We start from the raw sequence: 17500 nt of genomic DNA, 5'->3' as shown, positions 1-17500 counted from the left end.
ACCTTCGTTTTTGTCCTTGTCTTGTGGTTGCTTGCATTAAGCTTGTCTAGTTGGTGAATAAGCCTATTCTTTGTTCAATAAATAAATAAATAGGCCTAAATAAAATACAACTACTTTTGTTTGATACGTGTACTAGGGCTGTGCGATTTAGGGGAAAAATATCTAATTGTGATTTTTATTTATTTTTTAAATTATTTTTTATTTTGATGTATTGCGATTTGTGATTTGATCATGTAGTCAAACGTCAGCTCAATAAACTGTATTATAGCTTCTTACTGCTAAAATGCTGTGAGTTTTAGATAAAAAAAAAACTGAGAGGATATTAACTTACTCCAACATTTATTCAAGTTGTTTTTAGAATCAGAAATTAAACACCAATTCTTCTCTAGAGCAAACCGTAAACGCAAATAAAATGATCTCACATTTCTGTAAACAAGTTCAACTCAAATTACGACGATAGCTTATTATACAAGCAAAATAATAATAATTATAAAAACACAGAACACTCCTCAAACTAACATGGCTGAAACAACTCAGAAATTGTACTTCGGTGTTGCTTGCTACTAGATTGTCACTGGCAATGCTTTCATTTGACTTTTTAGCAAGACACTAATCATATAGCTGCCTGTGGTGCTTTTTTACGTGCTGGTTATTGTATTTCTTCGTGCTGTGGCAACAATTCTTACAAATTACCTGTTTTTGTTCTGTGTGTGTGACTTTGAAACCAAAATATTCCATTTTACCGATGTCCTGTTTTGCTTTGGCATTAATTAATCTATCAATGCTTCTAAAGCAGCAGACGTCATCCCGCTCATCCGCGCTTTTCTGTTGGTTTGTTTTTTAATATGGGCGTTCCGCATAGATTTGTCGCACAATTCAGGCCAGAACGAAAGTGTGCTCACTCAATTGCCTAGTAAGACTGTCACATAAAGATGGCAGTCATGCATTTGCTCTGGGCGGGAGAAATTAAATAATACATATTTCATATCGCAGTCTCTTGCGGTTAGCTAATCACAACATTTCAAAACGCGATTCGATTTTGCTTTATCGCACAGCCCTAACATGTACTATAGTTGTTTTATTAAATAACTAAATTTTACAAGTAGGCTGTCTTTCACAACATGAATATTGATTCTTTTCTCATTCGAATAATTGTCTAGCCCCCCTTCAAGGCTGATTTATACTTCTGCGTCAAGTGCATACGTATGTAAATATAAGGTTAATAAGTAGGCTGCTATTATTGTTATTTCTCAAACATGATATATATGTTATTTCTCAAAGAACAATAATAATATTAGGCTCATGTGTAGTGTCTACTGTTGGTTAAAATGCTCAATTTTTTGGAATAGTGGACTTGAACAGACTTTAAAGGGTAACGAAACACCAAAACACATTTTTTGAGCTGTTGACAGTCGTTTATGTGTCCCACACTGCTAAAAACACTATTAGGACACCTATATTTCACTAAAAAGTGTAACTTGGTTGTTTTTGCGTTATTTCAAGCAAATTTGTACTTCCTGTTTGAAACGAATTTTTGAAGCTACGTCACGGTCATGACATAATAGCGTGTATTCCATGGTGCAGACTGGACGTCTGTGCCTGAGTGTGTCTTATTACGTCTTACAGTGTGATGCATTAATGCATGAGTAAGGCTTGGGTCAAACCAATCAGCGCGCTCTATTGTGCAACTTCATTAATATTCATTATTGTCACCGTGTTTACACCACAAAGACGCCACGTTGTGTTGGCAAAACAAGCGTGAAGTGTTGCTTTTATAGTTTGCTGCTGTTAAGTTTCGTTTTCATTTTCTCTCTGTGAGAGCTTATCTGGATCACGTGTGGATTAACAGTGTACGCGACGCGCGACAACAATAACTTAAGTTACGTGTCTAAGGAGGATTATTGTTTACCTGAGAGCTGTTCTCATCTGCAAACGCTGAAATCTAGATTTGCTTGTAGTATCCTCTTCATAAAGACGCGGCTCTAGTTGCTGGTGATTGTCCTGTCTCTACAGATTTGTAAGTGAGCGATCAGTACTCTTTGTTTATTCAGTTTGTTCGTATCGAATTAAGTTAACTATTGCACTGAGTGCAGAAATGTTAGCACCGCATTTTATGACCGGAATAACACACGCGGCTTTGTGACACTACCTGCCATGTGCATCTAAGTTTCCGGGAAATGCAGAGTTTTTTTTTTCTCATTCATCGTGCGGTATCAAACATTGCATGAAAAATACACGCTTGCAGCAGTTCCTCGAATCAAATATCTCGTTTGTCGCGAGAGGCATGAATGAATTCTCTGAATGAAAGAGCCAAACTGCAGTTAAAGTCCACCATTTAATAATTTGGCAAATAATTCGACTACAGATGTCCATGTAGGTTAAAAACTATCACTTTCTCCTGTATGTGTGTGTGTGTGTGTGTGTGTGTGTGTGTGTGTGTGTGTATTTTGACTCTGAAACTCGCGCGTGCACAAATAGACACTCCCACACCATCCCACTTTAGTTCCTCCGACATTCCATCCTAAACAGAGCTGGACACGCCCACTTTTCTGACTTTTTCCAAAGTAGAGGTGTGAAAACACCCTGCTGAAACGAGGGGGTTTCATGGCCCTTTAAATATGTCCTGTTTGTAAAGTGTAAATGACACTAGAATACAACTATTCCTAATTCTCAAGTTCAGTCATTATATGTGAGACATATGCTTTTGTCATTGACAACATTATTAGACCATTTTTCCACTGGTAAAATCAGACATTTGTCATTATCCGATTCCCTCTTGCATTATATTCGACATTATATAGGCTAGAGTAGTTATGCTGACACTGTTAAACATTTATTCTCATGCACAACACTGTGTTCACTATGAAAGAAAAAAAAACATCAAATGCTTGTCGTAATCATGACTTGAAAATGCGATTATTATCGATTAAATATGCGCTTTTGGTTTCAATTTCACTGCCTAGTGCGCTTATGTCAAGCCTGGTTTATTCTCGACGCGTGCTGCAAATGTGACGCCATCACAGAGGTTCGCTTTGGGTGCGTATGATTTTTTTTTTTTTTTGGGACTCGAGCGAACAGTGCACGTGTTTGATTTGAGTTGAGTATGAATCACTTTGAAGAGATTTTGTCTGAAACAGATACACCTCTACAGACACCATTATGACCAATAATTATTGGCTAGAAATCGGACAGCAGTGGGAAAGGAGGAATGTTTTGTTAAAAGGTTTGGATAAACCTAAGGGATAAGTTTGTTAAAGCCAAAAGAGGCCGTGGCAAAAGTGGAGACCCAGGTACACAATTACAGAATATGTTTTTCCACCATTCATAGGTTTTACACTGATGTATATGTTTAATTTTGAATTTAAAACAATTGAATAGTTACAAAACTAAAATTAAGGACCAAGTTATTTCTTTGATAATTGGAAAGGAATATTTCAATCTATCGGTTTACAATATACTGATGCCCTGTTTTTAGGCTTCACTGGTGATAATGGCCAGGAATATTGGACCATTATTTCCTTTTTAGCATAAGATTAGGACAGAAACTAGCCAGACAGTAATGTGTGAATGTTTGCTATTTATTGAGAAAGTTTGACGAATTTTGCATGTGAACCACAGGAGAAACCATTTCAGCACTGTAAAAGTATTTTTTATTATAGTCATTGTTTTTATTTTAATGAACCAATATTGCAAATCAATCAATTTTTCTACACTAGAGTTTTGTTTTAATGGATAAGTAAACAAACATACAAATGTAGAGTTAAGTACTGAGGAAAACTAAATTTAAAATAAGTGAAGTTTATTTATGAACTAATTTCGAGAGGATGATATGCTTATGATTGACCACAGCTGGTCCCGCATTAGCTAACAAACACATGATTTTTTCTCTCTACTGTATTTATCTATGTTGGTAATTATAGTCCTCTATTTTCTGCAGATGCACTCATCTACGAAATCGTATCATTTAATATAAGTGTATAAATTCTTTCAAAATAGAGCTATAAAAGTTATTTGGTGAAATATCGCAATCTAAATCACAGACAATAAAAAAAGAAATTCAATATCATGCAGCCGTAATATGTATATAGGCAGCACGGTGTCTCAGTGGTTAGCACTGTCACCTCAACACAAGAAGGTTGCTGGTTTAAGTCCAGGCTGGGCCAAGTGGCATTTCTGTGTGGAGTTTGCATGCTCTCCTGGTGTTGGGGTGGGTTTCCTCGGGGTGCTCCGGTTTACCTGACAGCCCAAAGGTATGCGCTATAGGTGAATTGGGTAAACAAAATTGGCAATATTGTTAGAATGAATGTGTATGGGTGTTTCCTAGTACTGGGTTGGGGCTGGAAGTGCATCCACTGCGTGAAACATATGCCGGGAAAGTTGGTGGTTCATTCCACTGTGGCAACCTCTAAAATCGAGACTAAGCCAAAAGAAAATGAATGAATGAAAAGTAAAAAACATTACTGACCCATATTTTCTGAACAGTTGTGTATGTACAGGTTCCATTACCATGAGGATTAATTATGTTTATTAATGATATCTTCAGCACTAAAGCCCAAGTTTGCTGAATCCAAGGACATATCTGAGCTGGCTCACAACTTTGTCATGATAAACTTGGAGGTGAGTAGTAGTTCTTACTTTTTGCATAATACATAGAGTTGTGCCTGTATAGTAACAAGTGATGTTTATTACATTGCATATTTTCATTACATGTTCGTGGTGGCCATAGGATGAAGAGGAGCCCAAGGATGAAGCCTTCAGTCCAGATGGCGGTTACATTCCCAGAATTCTCTTCCTTGGTAATTCAAAAACAAATCTTCCAAGCAAATTTGCTAATTTAACACAATTTATTGCTTAAAGGAACTCGAGAACATGCCAAGTATGACTCACAAGATACTGTTAATGGATCAATGCTGAATTGTGTTTATACAGCATACCTGTCAACATTTGGATACTTTAAGCTTCCTCCAATTTATTAACATATGTAAATTTTAGGCCCAAACCATGAGAAAAACTACTATCAGTGGTTTAATAAAAATCCCAAATTGTCCCCAAACCCTTTTAAGGGAAGTAATGTAAATGTGATGTTATTTAAATGATTCCCTTTTTTGAGGTATGTAGAAAAAAAAAATGTAATTATTCCAAAAAATCTATTTACTTTGGAGCATGGATGCCGCCATTGTTTTAAATGTAATTTGGGTGCTTCTCCTTTGGAGCTCCATCTGTTTCTCTTGTAAATGCAAAACAAACGGGGATGCAAAATAACAATATGATGCCACATTTTGACATTACAAGACATATAAGCCTTGATATCCAGCATTTTAATCTTTAATCCGTTTATTCAGATCATTTTCATTGCACATAAACATCAGTGGGTAGAAGCAGTCAGGTAAAAATGTGCAAATAAATTAAACCATTTAGCCTAATGTAAATAACAACTTGTACAGAAAGTTATTAAAATGCATTCACTTTTCTTCATGTATATAACTTTGATATATATATATATACACACACACACACACACACACACACACACACACACACACACACACACACACACACACTCACCGGCCACTTTATTAGGTACCTTACTAGTACCGGGTTGGATCCCCTTTTGCCTTTAGAATTGCCTTAATCCTTCATGGCATAGATTTAACAAGTTACTACTAAGAGATTTTGGTCCATATTGACATGATAGCATAACACAGTTGCTGCAGATTTGTCGGCTGCACATCCATGATGGGAATCTCCTATTCCACCACATCCCAAAGGTGCTTTATTGCATGGAGATCTGGTGACTGTGGAGGCCATTTGAGTACAGTGAACTCATTGTCATGTTCAAGAAACCATACTGAGATGATTCACGCTTTGACATGGCGTGTTATCCTGCTGGAAGTAGCCATCAGAAGGTCTTAAAGATATGGACATGGTCAGCAACAATACTCAGGTAGCCTGTGGGGTTGACACAATGCTAAATTCGTACTAATGTGTCCAAAGTGTGCCAAGAAAATATCCCCGACACCATTAAACCACCACCAGCATCCTGAACCGTTGATACAGGGCAGGATGTATGCATGCTTTCATGTTGTTGACACCAAATTCTGACCCTGCCATCCAAATGTCACAGCAGCAATCGAGACTTATCAGATCAGGCAAGGTTTTTCCAATCTTCTATTGTCCAATTTTGGTGAGCCTGAGCAAATTGTAGCCTCAGTTTCCTGTTCTAAGCTGACAGGTGTGCCATCCGGTGTGGTCTGCTGCTGCTGTAGCTCGTCCGCCTCAAGGTTCAATGTGTTGTACGTTCAGATATGCTCTTCTGCATACCTCGGTTGTACAGAGTGGTTATTTGAGTTACTTGAGGTCCTTTCTATCAGCTCGAAGCAGTCTGGCCATTATCCTCTGGCATAAACGAGGCATTTGCGCACACAGAACTGCCACTCACTGGATATTTTCTCTTTTTTTAGACCATTCTCTGTAAACCCTAGATGGTTGAACGTGAAAATCCCAGTAGATCAGCAGTTTCTAAAATACTCAGGCCAGCCCGTCTGCCATCAATAACCATGCCACGTTCTAAGTCACTTAAATCCCCTTTCTTCCCCATTCTGATGCTCTGTTTAAACTGCTGCAGATCTTCTCGACCATGCCTAAATGCATTGAGGTGCTGCCATGTGATTGGCTGATTAAAAATTTGCGTTTATGAGCAGTTGGACAGTTGTACCTAATAAAGTGGCCAGTGAGTGTACATTTATTTTACTATAGTAGTTCAGTAAAGAGAAGTTAAGGAATCTTTCATTTTCATTTGTTGTTTGATTAACAATAAATAAAAATTCTATCAGGAACACATTTTACTCTTATGTGACCACCATCATTGGCCTTTGGTGTCAGTTAACTACCAATTTGGCTTTCCCAACATGAATGTTAAAATGATGTCTGTTCTGTGATAGATCCCACCGGGAAGGTCCACTCAGAGATCACAAACAAGAATGGGAATCCCAACTACAAGTACTTTTACAGCAACGCAGATCAAGGTAAGAAATAAGACAGCAAGTTTAATAAAATGAATGGATTGGCTAAAGATAAACAAGTTGACTCGAATATCTACTTTCTCTCCCTTATCCATTTTATACAATGCATACTTTTGCACTTGTGCTGTTTTAATTATTTTTGCTATTTAGATTTTTTGGATTAAACTTTGTGGAAAGGACATCAATATTAAATGAGATCAAGTGTTTTTGATTTGGTTATTGTTCAGTTCGTACCTATTTTTAAATATTTTTATATATATTTTTTTTATTTAATTCCTTTTTTTTTTTTTTACAAGCCAAATTTAGCTTTGGGGCATAACGTTTAACCTTGGCCCACTGTAAAAATATAAAAAAAAAAACAACTCTCATACATTTAAATGCAATTGAGGATGAATCCTCCCCTAAAACTTCAAAGACTTTGTCATTTCATGCAAATTATCATTTGAGGGAAAGGCTGTGGCAAGAAGTTGTTTAAGATATTGATTTTGCGTTAATTCTGCGATTTTTTTTTTTTTTTTTTTTTTTTTTCTTCATATTTGGGTGGCGCGGTGGCTCAGTGGTTAGCACTGTCGCCTCACAGTAAGAAGGTCACTGGTTTGAGTCCCAGCTGGCATTTCTGTGTAGAGCTTGCATGTTCTCCCCTTGTTCCCCACACAGTCCAAAGACATGCGCTATAGGTGAATTGAATGAACTTGTAAAATGGTTGTATAATGGTTTTGTATAAGTGTGTGTGTGTGTGTGAATCAGTGTATAGGTGTTTCCTAGTACAGGGTTGCAGCTAGAAGGGCATCTGCTGCGTAAAACATATGCCGTAATAGTTGGTGGTTCATTCCACTGTGGCGACACCTAAAATAGAGACTAAGTTGAAGAATACTGAAGGAATGAATAGATTTTTCAAGTTCATGCCTTTTTAATCAAGCTTAGTTTTTTTAACAGCAGATGGTGCTCTTGGCTATTTTTTAAACAGCAGGTGATGCTCTAGATCACAGGTGTCAAACTCCGTTCCAAAAGGGCCGCAGCTCTGCACAGTTTAGTTCCACCCCTAATTAAACACACCTGATCAAACTAATTGAGTCCTTCAGGCTTGTTTGAAACCTACAGGTGTGTTGGAGCAGGGTTGGAACTAAACTGTGCAGGGCTTCGGCCCTCCAGGAATTGAGTTTGACACCCCTGCTCTAGGTAGAGCTGCACAATTCTGGCTAAAATGAGAATCGAAATTTTTGCCTAAAGTAAGATAACAATTCTGTATATAAAAATAAAGATTAATATGAGTGGGCTTTTATTATTGTCATTCTCAAACATGTGGTAAAACAGCAATAGGCTTTGTGTAGCTGTACTGTTGGTTAAAATGCTAAATTTAGTATAGTCCTGGAATGGTGGACTTGAACAGACTTTAGATTTGTCCTGGTCATTAATGCTGATGATAATTCTGATGTTGTATTATTGTGTTTGAGACTTGTGCTTACAATCTGTCATTTTCTGCTTAAATCTGTCACTGATGTGATTTTCGTGAATACAGAAGACTGGGTGGGTATTTTTGCATTTCGGCGGGGTTTGGATACTTTTCGGGCTGGAATCAATCAGCTACATCTGGCAACACTATGCGCTTTTGATTTCATGTTCAATGCTAAGATCGGTTCACTTCCCGCGCGGCTTCCAAACGCTCGCTCTGTGCCACAAACTGAATGTTATTTACAACTTTATTACCTGTTATTCAGAGTAAGTAAACTTCATTCAGAAGGCGTGCGCCCGCCCTCTCTGTGGGAACAGCTGACGGTCAGCTCACGTCACGTGTGATTTTGCGATACTCTATTTTGCGAGATTTTAGATACTCTACCCACCTCTGCGTATGCGCATTAGCTCGAGCAACCTGAAAAAATGCAGATTTTGTTTGATTCGAACGTTTAGAAACGACTCTTATGAGACAGATGTTTATTGGTGATTTTAAATATGTAATGCAATCGTAAGCTTTAGAAACCGTTTTGGAGAATTTGATGTTTCCCTATTCAGACAGAATGCCCGAGCATACTGCCCGCCAAGTGAAATGACTTACCTTAAAGGGCCATGAAACCCCCTCGTTTCAGCAGGGTGTTTTCACACCTCTACTTTGGAAAAAGTCAGAAAAGTGGGCGTGTCCAGCTTTGTTTAGGGGGGAGTGTCGGAGGAAGAAAAGAGGGATTGTGTGGGAGTGTCTATTTGGGCACCCGCTGACTTTCAGTCAAAACACACACACTCGGGACAAAGGGACTGTGTTTACATGGACATCTGTAGTCGAATAATTTGCCAAATTATTAAATGGTGGACTTTAACTGCAGTATGGCTCTTTCATTCAGGGAATTCATTCATGTCCCTCGCGACAAATGAAATATTTGATTCGAGGAACTGCTCTAAGCGTGTATTTTCATGCAATGTTTGATACCGCACGGCGAATGAGAGAAAAAAAAACTCAGCATTTTCCGGAAACTTAGAAGCACTCGGCAGGTAGCGTCAGAAAGCCGCGCGTGTTATTCCGTTCACTAAATGCGGCGAAAATCCTACACGACGTTAAAGTTTGGTTGTGGTGCTAACATGTTTACACTCGGTGCAATTGTTAGTTCAATACGAACAAACTGAATAAACAAAGAGCACTGCTCGCTCACTTACTAAATCTGTAGAGACAGGACAATCACCAGCAACTAGAGCTGCGTCTTTATTAAGAGGAGACTACAAGCGAATTCGGATCTCAGCGTTTGCAGATGAGAACAGCTCTCAGGTAAACAATAATCCTCCTTAGACACGTAAGTTATTGTTGTCGAGCGTCGCGTACACTGTTAATCCACACGTGACTCCAGATGAGCTCTCACAGAGAGAAAATGAAAACAAAACTTCACTGCAGCAAACTATAAAAGCAACACTTTACTCTTGTTTTGCCAACACAACGTGGCGTCTCTGTCGTCTAAACACTGTGACAGTAATGAATATTAATGAAGTTGCACAATAGAACGCGCTGATTGGTTAGAACCAAGCCTTACTCATGCATTAATGCATCACACTGTAAGACGTAATAAGACTCACTCAGGCACAGACGTCCAGTCTGCATGCTGGAATACACGCTATTATGTCATGACCGTGACGCAGCTTCAAAAATTTGTTTCAAACCGGAAGTACGAATTTGCTTGAAGTAACGCAAAAACAACCAATTTACACTTTTTAGTGAAATATAGGTGTCCTAATAGTGTTTTTAGCAGTGTGGGACACATATACGACTGTCAACAGCTCAAAATGTGTTTTGGTGTTTCGGGACCCTTTAAAGGGACTTTGTCATTAACTTGCATGGATTGATTATTTAAGAATAATGTGAGCTAGCAAAACAACCATTGTCAGTTTTGATTTCATGCATACTTTTAACCTTTCTTAACTTTATTAATGATTGTTTTAGGTTTGAGTGGTGTGTATATTATGAATTAAGTGCGAGCAGAGTATGGCTGTTTGTAAAGCACACAGCGCCATCTGCTGCCAGAAACTAAGCTAAGAATCCATCCAAGAGAGAATAGCGATCCATTTTGAAAATCGTAGTCGATTTCTCGTATGATTTTTCACCACAGCTCTATTTGAGGGGCATTGTAATGATTCTGGGTTGGAAACGTTGCTATATGAAGGCTTTTGTTTGGAAATGCAAAATTGGATCAAGCGCATGTGCAGACTATTCAAAAGCAAATCTGATTTTGCTGCAAAGTGAACCAAAAAAGTGACATTGCCTTGAACACACACCTGTATGTCTGTTGTGCAGTTGTGGCGAGCATGAAGGAGGCCCAAGAAAAGCTGACTGGAGATGCCTTCAGAACCGCTCATGTTGGAGATGAACTGTAAGAAGAATGGGAAGATCAGCCAGAACAATGCATCACTCCGATGGGCATCCACCCAATCCTCAACCAGCTCCTGTCATTTCATTTGATCTGCTATTGCACAAGACAAGCTTCAAAAATGAAGTTATAATGCATCTACCGACTACATTTGAAGGATTCGCGGCTTGCATTAGATTGGCTTCTTACTTTGAGAACCAAAGCTTACTCTCCATGCACATAATGGGTGCTAAAATGTGTTTTTTTGGTCTTAATTTCATATCCATATTGAATATTTGTGTTAAACTGTCACTGTGTTCTTGAGGCACATTTTGTCCGACTAGGAAACCCTTTCCAATTCTCATGTGCTTCCAAGCCATATCTTGCAAGCTGTGTAAAATGGATTGTTACCCGAAGTTTTATAATATCTGTACCACCTAAAAATTATCGTCTTTTCTGCATTTCTTATAAATTGTTTAAAATTGCCAAGTTTTTGTTCTCAATTGATGCAGTTGCCTTTGGTTTTAAAAGACAGATTTTTACTATTGACAGTACCCATGGATTACAGGAACACTCATATAGGCTTATTTTACAAATCTCCTAGAGTTAAACAGTTACGTTTTACCTTTTTTTGCTTAAGTAATGTTTTACAAACAAATTTCGAGAGGAGCATGTGATAGGATTGACTACAGCTGATCCCTATCACTAATCACTAACTAACCAATCAGATCGTTGCAAATTTAATATAAATATTCAGCCTATACTTCATTCCTCATCTTTGTTTTGGAAACAACCATCCCCCTTCCCTTCTCCTCTATTGTAAGTTCGGGTGACATGGTGGCTCAGCGGCTAACACTGATGCCCCACAGCAAGGGAGTCGCTGGGTTAAACACTAGCTGAGCCAGTCGACACTCACTGTGTGGAGTTTGCATGTTCTCCCTGTGTTCGCGTGGGTTTTCCCCGGGTACTCCGGTTTCCTCTTACATTTAAAAAAACGTGCAACAAAAGTTAGGTGCAAGCACCTACTACGTACAAACTGGCACAGTTAGTGGTCTACTCTTGGGAAGTTATCAACAACTACCCGACCTCGTATCCCTTCTAATGCTTATTGAACAGACGGGAGCCTTGGGCTCGTCTATCTCTGAGCTCAGGGTTCTCTCCAAGGACAGCATGCCAAACCTGCTAAAATAGTCAAGCATTATCGAAGTGTGAACTCTTGAAATCACTTTTAGCTTAGCATAATCATTAAATCGGAGTAGACCATTAGCATCTTGCTCAAAAATGACCAGAGTTTGGCTACTTGTCTTATTTAAAGCTCTACTTTTGTAGTGTACAATTTTATGTTATTGCCATTTTCTAGACCGATGTCTATTTTCATACTAGCGTAATAATCAAGAAACTTTGCCATAGTACCATTGGCTGTAGCAGGAGCAATAACATTACGCAGTGCTCGAAAATAGTACACAGATAGGTGACCAGAGATCGGTTGAATTGGTTAAATATAATGAACTTCAACTGTTTACCTCTGGGGGAGTGGTAAAATTAGCCTATTTTCAAAAAAGTGTTGTGTTCCTTTATGGCCTGTTATGTAAATTGGGACTATTATTAAATTTTTTTTTTTTTTTTTGCAAATTGTGAGGGAATTGCCTTTGCCATACTGTATTTTCTTAACATGTAAAATAAGGCTACAAATAAAGTTGATATAAAATGTTGGAAAATTATTTCACTCTTTGCTTACAAAATGATTGTTTATATCTGTGATATTTTAGTAAAAAAGTGAATGATTTGCTGCATTAAAAACAGAAGAATTTATTTAGGAACATGAATATCTACCATTGACTTCATAGTAGAAAAAAACAAATACTTTGGAAGTTGACAATTACAGGTTTCCAGCTTCAAAATGTCTTCATTTGTGTTCAACAAAAGAATGAAATTAAATTTACTATGCATACAATTACTTGAGGCTGAGAATATCGTGAGTACATTTTCATTTTGGGTGAACGATCTTTTTAAGACCTGTAAAAACAACACAACCCGCGGGAGTGTCTGAGGTAATCCTGTTAAAATGTTTTTAATATCATAAGAGCGAGTTTGAAACGTTTTACACCATAAAATTACTGCTAAAATGTCAATTTACCGTACAAATAAACTTGTGTGTGTGTGTATGTGTATATATATATATATATATATATATATATATATATATATATATATATATATATATATATATATATATATATATATATATAAATAAAAAGACAAGCTATACATATCAGAAAGAATATCATGAATGTTAGACGGTAGGTAAATGACTGAATGTTCATTTTGGTAGAAGTATTTCTTTAAATTCGCTAAATCTTGCTGAAAACCTAAAAACAAAACACGAAGTAAATGTAGCATGTACAACACTCACTTTACTAAAAAAAAAACACTTTCCTGAAAGTAAAATGTGTAAGAAGCTAACCTTGTTTTGTTACAAATTATATCAGTTCTGCCTGTCTTCCACCTCAAGGAGCTGTTTTGTCCAAGTAGGTATCGCCAAGTACCGCTGCAGCCCGGAGACCTGCAAGTGGGAGGGATTACACCGCAAGTAGGTTGGGTGACCTCCAAGTGGGAGGGACTTAAACCACAAGTAGGTTAGGTTTATCAGGTAAATGTGAGGTTGGGTTAAGGTGTAGACGTTCATAAAACACAACAGGTTACTGTGAGGTTGGGTTTAGGTGTACACAATCATAAAGCACAATATTGAATTTTAAATAAGACTAAATAAGGTTTGCACAGCCCACTTGGAGCTCCAAGGCACACCCACTTGGAGCTGGCTCGGACCTCCGTTAATACCCTTCTTGTTTTGTCTGACGGCAAATACAGGAAGTAGATTTGGCGCCAGCAGGTGGCAGTGAAGTAGTGTGATTTTCTGTTCCAGCATCAGCTCTCGCAGGAAAAACTACTTCATCCACACTGATAAAAATTATACATACATTTAATCTGTTGGATTAAATTCAACCCATATAAATTATTTTCAACCAGTTATACCTTTAAAAATGTAGTAAATCCAATGAATCGACCCAGCAAAAAAATCAAGCTTAAACCAGCCTAGGCTGGTTGCCTGGTTTTAGAGGGGTTTTGACCATTTCCAGGCTGCTTTTCAGCCATTTCCAGCCTGGTCTTAGCTGGTCAGGCTGGAAACTGTCCAGCTAAAACCAGCTTGACCAGCCTGGTTTAAGCTGGACATAGCTGGTTTTGGCTGGGCTCCCAGCCTGGCTAGGCTGGTCAAGCTGGTTTTAGCTGGTCACCTCCCAGCCTGACCTGCTAAGACCAGGCAGAAAATGGCTGGAAACCAGCCTGGAAATGGCCAAAACCCCTCTAAAACCAGCCTGGTTGACCAGCTAAAACCAGCCAACCAGCCTGGGCTGGTTTAAGCTGTTTTTTTCAGTAGGGTCATTTGTTAATAAGAAATAAATGATGTGACTTAAATTATAATGCTGAACAAAGATAGGACTGAATGATTAAATTCACAAAGTAATGTAGTGCATCTATTGTCACCTTTAATATTTAAAAAAAAAACAAACAAACAAATAAATCAGGCAAAGGCAAAAGCTGTAATCTGTAATTGCAAACAACAGAAATTGCACATAAAAAATTAAATTGACCACAGCGAAGGCACAAAATACATACAACTATCATACAAAGTGATCCCTTATTTTACAATAAGCTCATAATAAAATCAATGTGATAACTGACTTGCGATATTTCTCAGATTTACTTTGGTTGGCACTATTTTAAGTTCCAAATTTATTTTTTTCTACATATTAAAGTTTTTTTATTATTATTAAACTTCATTAAATAAATTAAAACATCTAAAATATGACCAATGTTCATAATTCTATATAAAATTCTATGCAATAGAGTGTTTCCAACGTCACCCTTTCCCTTGTGTCAAATATCACAGTTCACCTACAAATTCTACCCACAGATATGAACTCTCTAGATTCTTGTGCTGATATGTCAAAAACATGGTGCCTAGATGCTACTGAAGCGCTTTAGAATGTATTAAGTGAAGAAAAAAAACAAAACTGGTGATTATTTGTAAAAATATTTCTGCCAATCGCATGAACTCAAACGCTAGCTTCAAACGGCTGATTTAGAGCAGCATCCCCTTGAGTTTTTTCGGTGTGGGTTTGTAGCAGCGTTTAAAAGCGTCCCTGTTTGGCATCACCGATGGCTCCCCAGACGTCAAACACAAACTCATCGGGGAAGGCAAAATCACCAAGAGCCTGATCCAGAGCCATGGCGAATTCATCAGGGTTCTTCTTGTCTCTGCCTACCTCCACCATGGTGGCCGCTGTAAGAGAAAATAAAAAGGAATGTGTATTTATATAGCGCATTAATTGTGTATGGCCATACACCCAAAGCGCTTCACAATCATGAGGGGGGTCTCTCCACACCACCACCGGTGTGCAGCATCCACTTGGATGATGGGACGGCAGCCATAGGACAACGACGCTATTGCGCTAACCACACCGCAGCTATTGCTGCTCTCATTCATCATATTCATTTACTCGCCGGTCGATTGTTGGCATTGTGGATCGAGTGGTTTCGCCAATGACAAAGGGACCCAGCGCAGTGAGCGCACCCATCCATAATATAAAACCACAGAAATTCTTCGGTAATAACTCGGTATGAAATGTATTTTATAACATCCTTGTTTTGATAGACGTCGTAAAACATTCAGCCCAAATGCTCCGGGGAGACCTAAAAAATATTAGTTTTCTCCCTAGGCTATATGGCACTTAATAGGTGATTACCCTTTATTTAAGGATGTTGCATATTATTCTGTGATCTTAAGGAAAGTGTTGTTTCAGCACATAAGAGCAAGTAATAAAATATAGCCTATACGTGTATTTGTGTTAAACTGCGTTGCTTTAATGCACTCCTTCATTGGGCTCACACCAACACTCTGCCTACTTCAACAACGTTGATAAGCCATGGTGGGCGTCTCTCTCTGTCTCGTGCTGACTGCAGTCGACCAATCACAACAGACTGGGTCATCGGACCAATCAGCGTAGATTAGCATCGCTCTAATGTGGGGTTTGGGAACAAATGAATCGCTGAACAAATCATATGAGAGTCATTGAGATAATTAGATAAAAATAAATGGATATTATAAGACAATGAAAGTGTTTTAACCTTGCGTGCATATCAGACCAAAAACAAAACATGACATTTTTTAATGCATAATTGGGGCTCTTAAAAATCCTTTATTGCGAAGTGGCCAGTTTTGAAAGACGCTTCAATATGGTGGCCATGCTTTTTTTCATTCCAAAGTGCCCTTCGGAGGGTCGATATGTCCTGTTTGGAACGCACCACAATTCTACATGCACAATCAGGCAAACTCCCTCTCAAATACACTTTTAAAAATGGTAAAAGTAACATATAAAGCGCTTATGATGAGAAGCACACTACATAAGTGTTACCTAATTCAGTGTCTCGAATGCCCATGTAACTCTCTAGAAGGTCATCCACTTTCTTCACTGCTTTCTCTTCGAACTCTGTTGGCTTTGAGAGGAAAACACACACAATCAACATGAAGTGAATGTCACAATGGCAACATTATTAGAAATATCTATCAGTGTCCATGTTGCTAATTTTACTATAAACAACTACGATGCTCAGCATAATTGAGTACACCCCATTTTGAAAATGAATCTTTTTATCCATTTCTCAGTGAAAATAGGCAATTTGATATTTATATTTTGGTGCATTTAAAAAAACAGATTTATTAAACAGATATATTTATTAAAATAATACTTTAGTCATAAAACATATTTAATAATTGAAATATAATACAAATAAATTCAAGCAAAATATTGCAAAAACAAATTACAACCTACAAAATTTCAACAATTTTTTTAAAATGTTTTACTTCTCTTGATTTTTTCTCTATTTTAAATTTGCATTTAATATTTTTCTAAAACATAAATTTGGCTGGACTAGTTTTTGGACCGTTATCGTAAGTTATTTTGTTAGATGAGCTCCAGATTTGGCTCATTTAATGTATATGCACAAATATAATATTGTATAGCTTCCTATTAAAAATATGAATTTAAAAGAGGGATTGTGAGGGGTGTACTTATATATGCTGACACTGTACTTCAAGCAACTTTTGGGAAAATGGTTACCATCTCCTCGACTGTTGCAGGACCCTTGGAGCGGAGTCTGAGGGTTTCTCTGCCTGTACCGATCTTTCCCTCTCCTGAGGTTTTGCCTCCAGCACCTCTTGATCTTGGTTCAAGCATCTCTGCCATGTGAAAGAACATTTTTGTATTAAATCAACACAATAACATGTAATGCATTGGAAATAGTCCAATAGAGATGATTCTATGATTTTTTTTTTTTTTCAGAAACGTTTATCAAATTTTTTTTAAAGTTTTAAACCTTAAGACAAACCAACCATCTTGGATATCAATAATTACTATGTTACAACTTGGATATGAAACAATAAAAGATGTTTTAAATAAAAAAATCAATTAATAAAATATATACTATTAAGTAGGGCTGTGCAATATGTTGAAATTATTAAAATATTGCAATAATTTTTTTGCTGAATATTTCCAGGCTGATAAAACGATACCAGTGGTGCTGATATACATTTTATTT

The 17500-nt window shown here is 37.6% G+C and overlaps 2 protein-coding genes and 1 long non-coding RNA gene across 3 annotated transcripts in view; 1 reads left to right on the top strand and 2 right to left on the bottom strand.

Annotated features, from left to right (window-relative positions):
- Nucleotides 1-5387, bottom strand: part of LOC147846211 (uncharacterized) — a 5978-nt gene extending 591 nt beyond the window's left edge. The window contains exons 1-3 of the long non-coding RNA XR_015478259.1: nt 3336-5387; nt 2610-3235; nt 1-1363 (exon numbers count right to left, since the gene is read on the bottom strand). The exon at nt 1-1363 is cut by the window's left edge and continues 591 nt beyond it. This is a non-coding gene — a long non-coding RNA (uncharacterized LOC147846211). The remainder of the gene's footprint in view (nt 1364-2609; nt 3236-3335) is intronic.
- txndc12 (thioredoxin domain containing 12 (endoplasmic reticulum)) overlaps nt 1-12556 on the top strand; it is a 19985-nt gene extending 7429 nt beyond the window's left edge. Inside the window, 4 exon segments of the mRNA NM_001020824.1 lie at nt 4544-4617; nt 4727-4796; nt 6942-7025; nt 10792-12556. Coding sequence (NP_001018660.1) covers nt 4544-4617; nt 4727-4796; nt 6942-7025; nt 10792-10871 — 308 coding nt within the window. The 3' untranslated portion in view covers nt 10872-12556.
- A 1880-nt stretch (nt 12557-14436) lies between these two features.
- The window catches only part of gipc2 (GIPC PDZ domain containing family, member 2), a 32193-nt gene continuing 29129 nt past the window's right edge, over nt 14437-17500 (bottom strand). The window contains 3 exon segments of the mRNA NM_200930.1: nt 14437-15185; nt 16318-16399; nt 17023-17141. Of these exon segments, the coding sequence (NP_957224.1) occupies nt 15034-15185; nt 16318-16399; nt 17023-17141 (353 nt within the window). The 3' untranslated portion in view covers nt 14437-15033.

This window comes from Danio rerio, chromosome 2 (genome assembly GCF_052040795.2).
Source record: "Danio rerio strain M-AB ecotype USA chromosome 2, GRCz13ab, whole genome shotgun sequence".
Taxonomy (NCBI): domain Eukaryota; kingdom Metazoa; phylum Chordata; class Actinopteri; order Cypriniformes; family Danionidae; genus Danio; species Danio rerio.
Note: the sequence above shows the minus strand (reverse complement) of the source record. Positions and strands in the feature narration are given on the sequence as shown.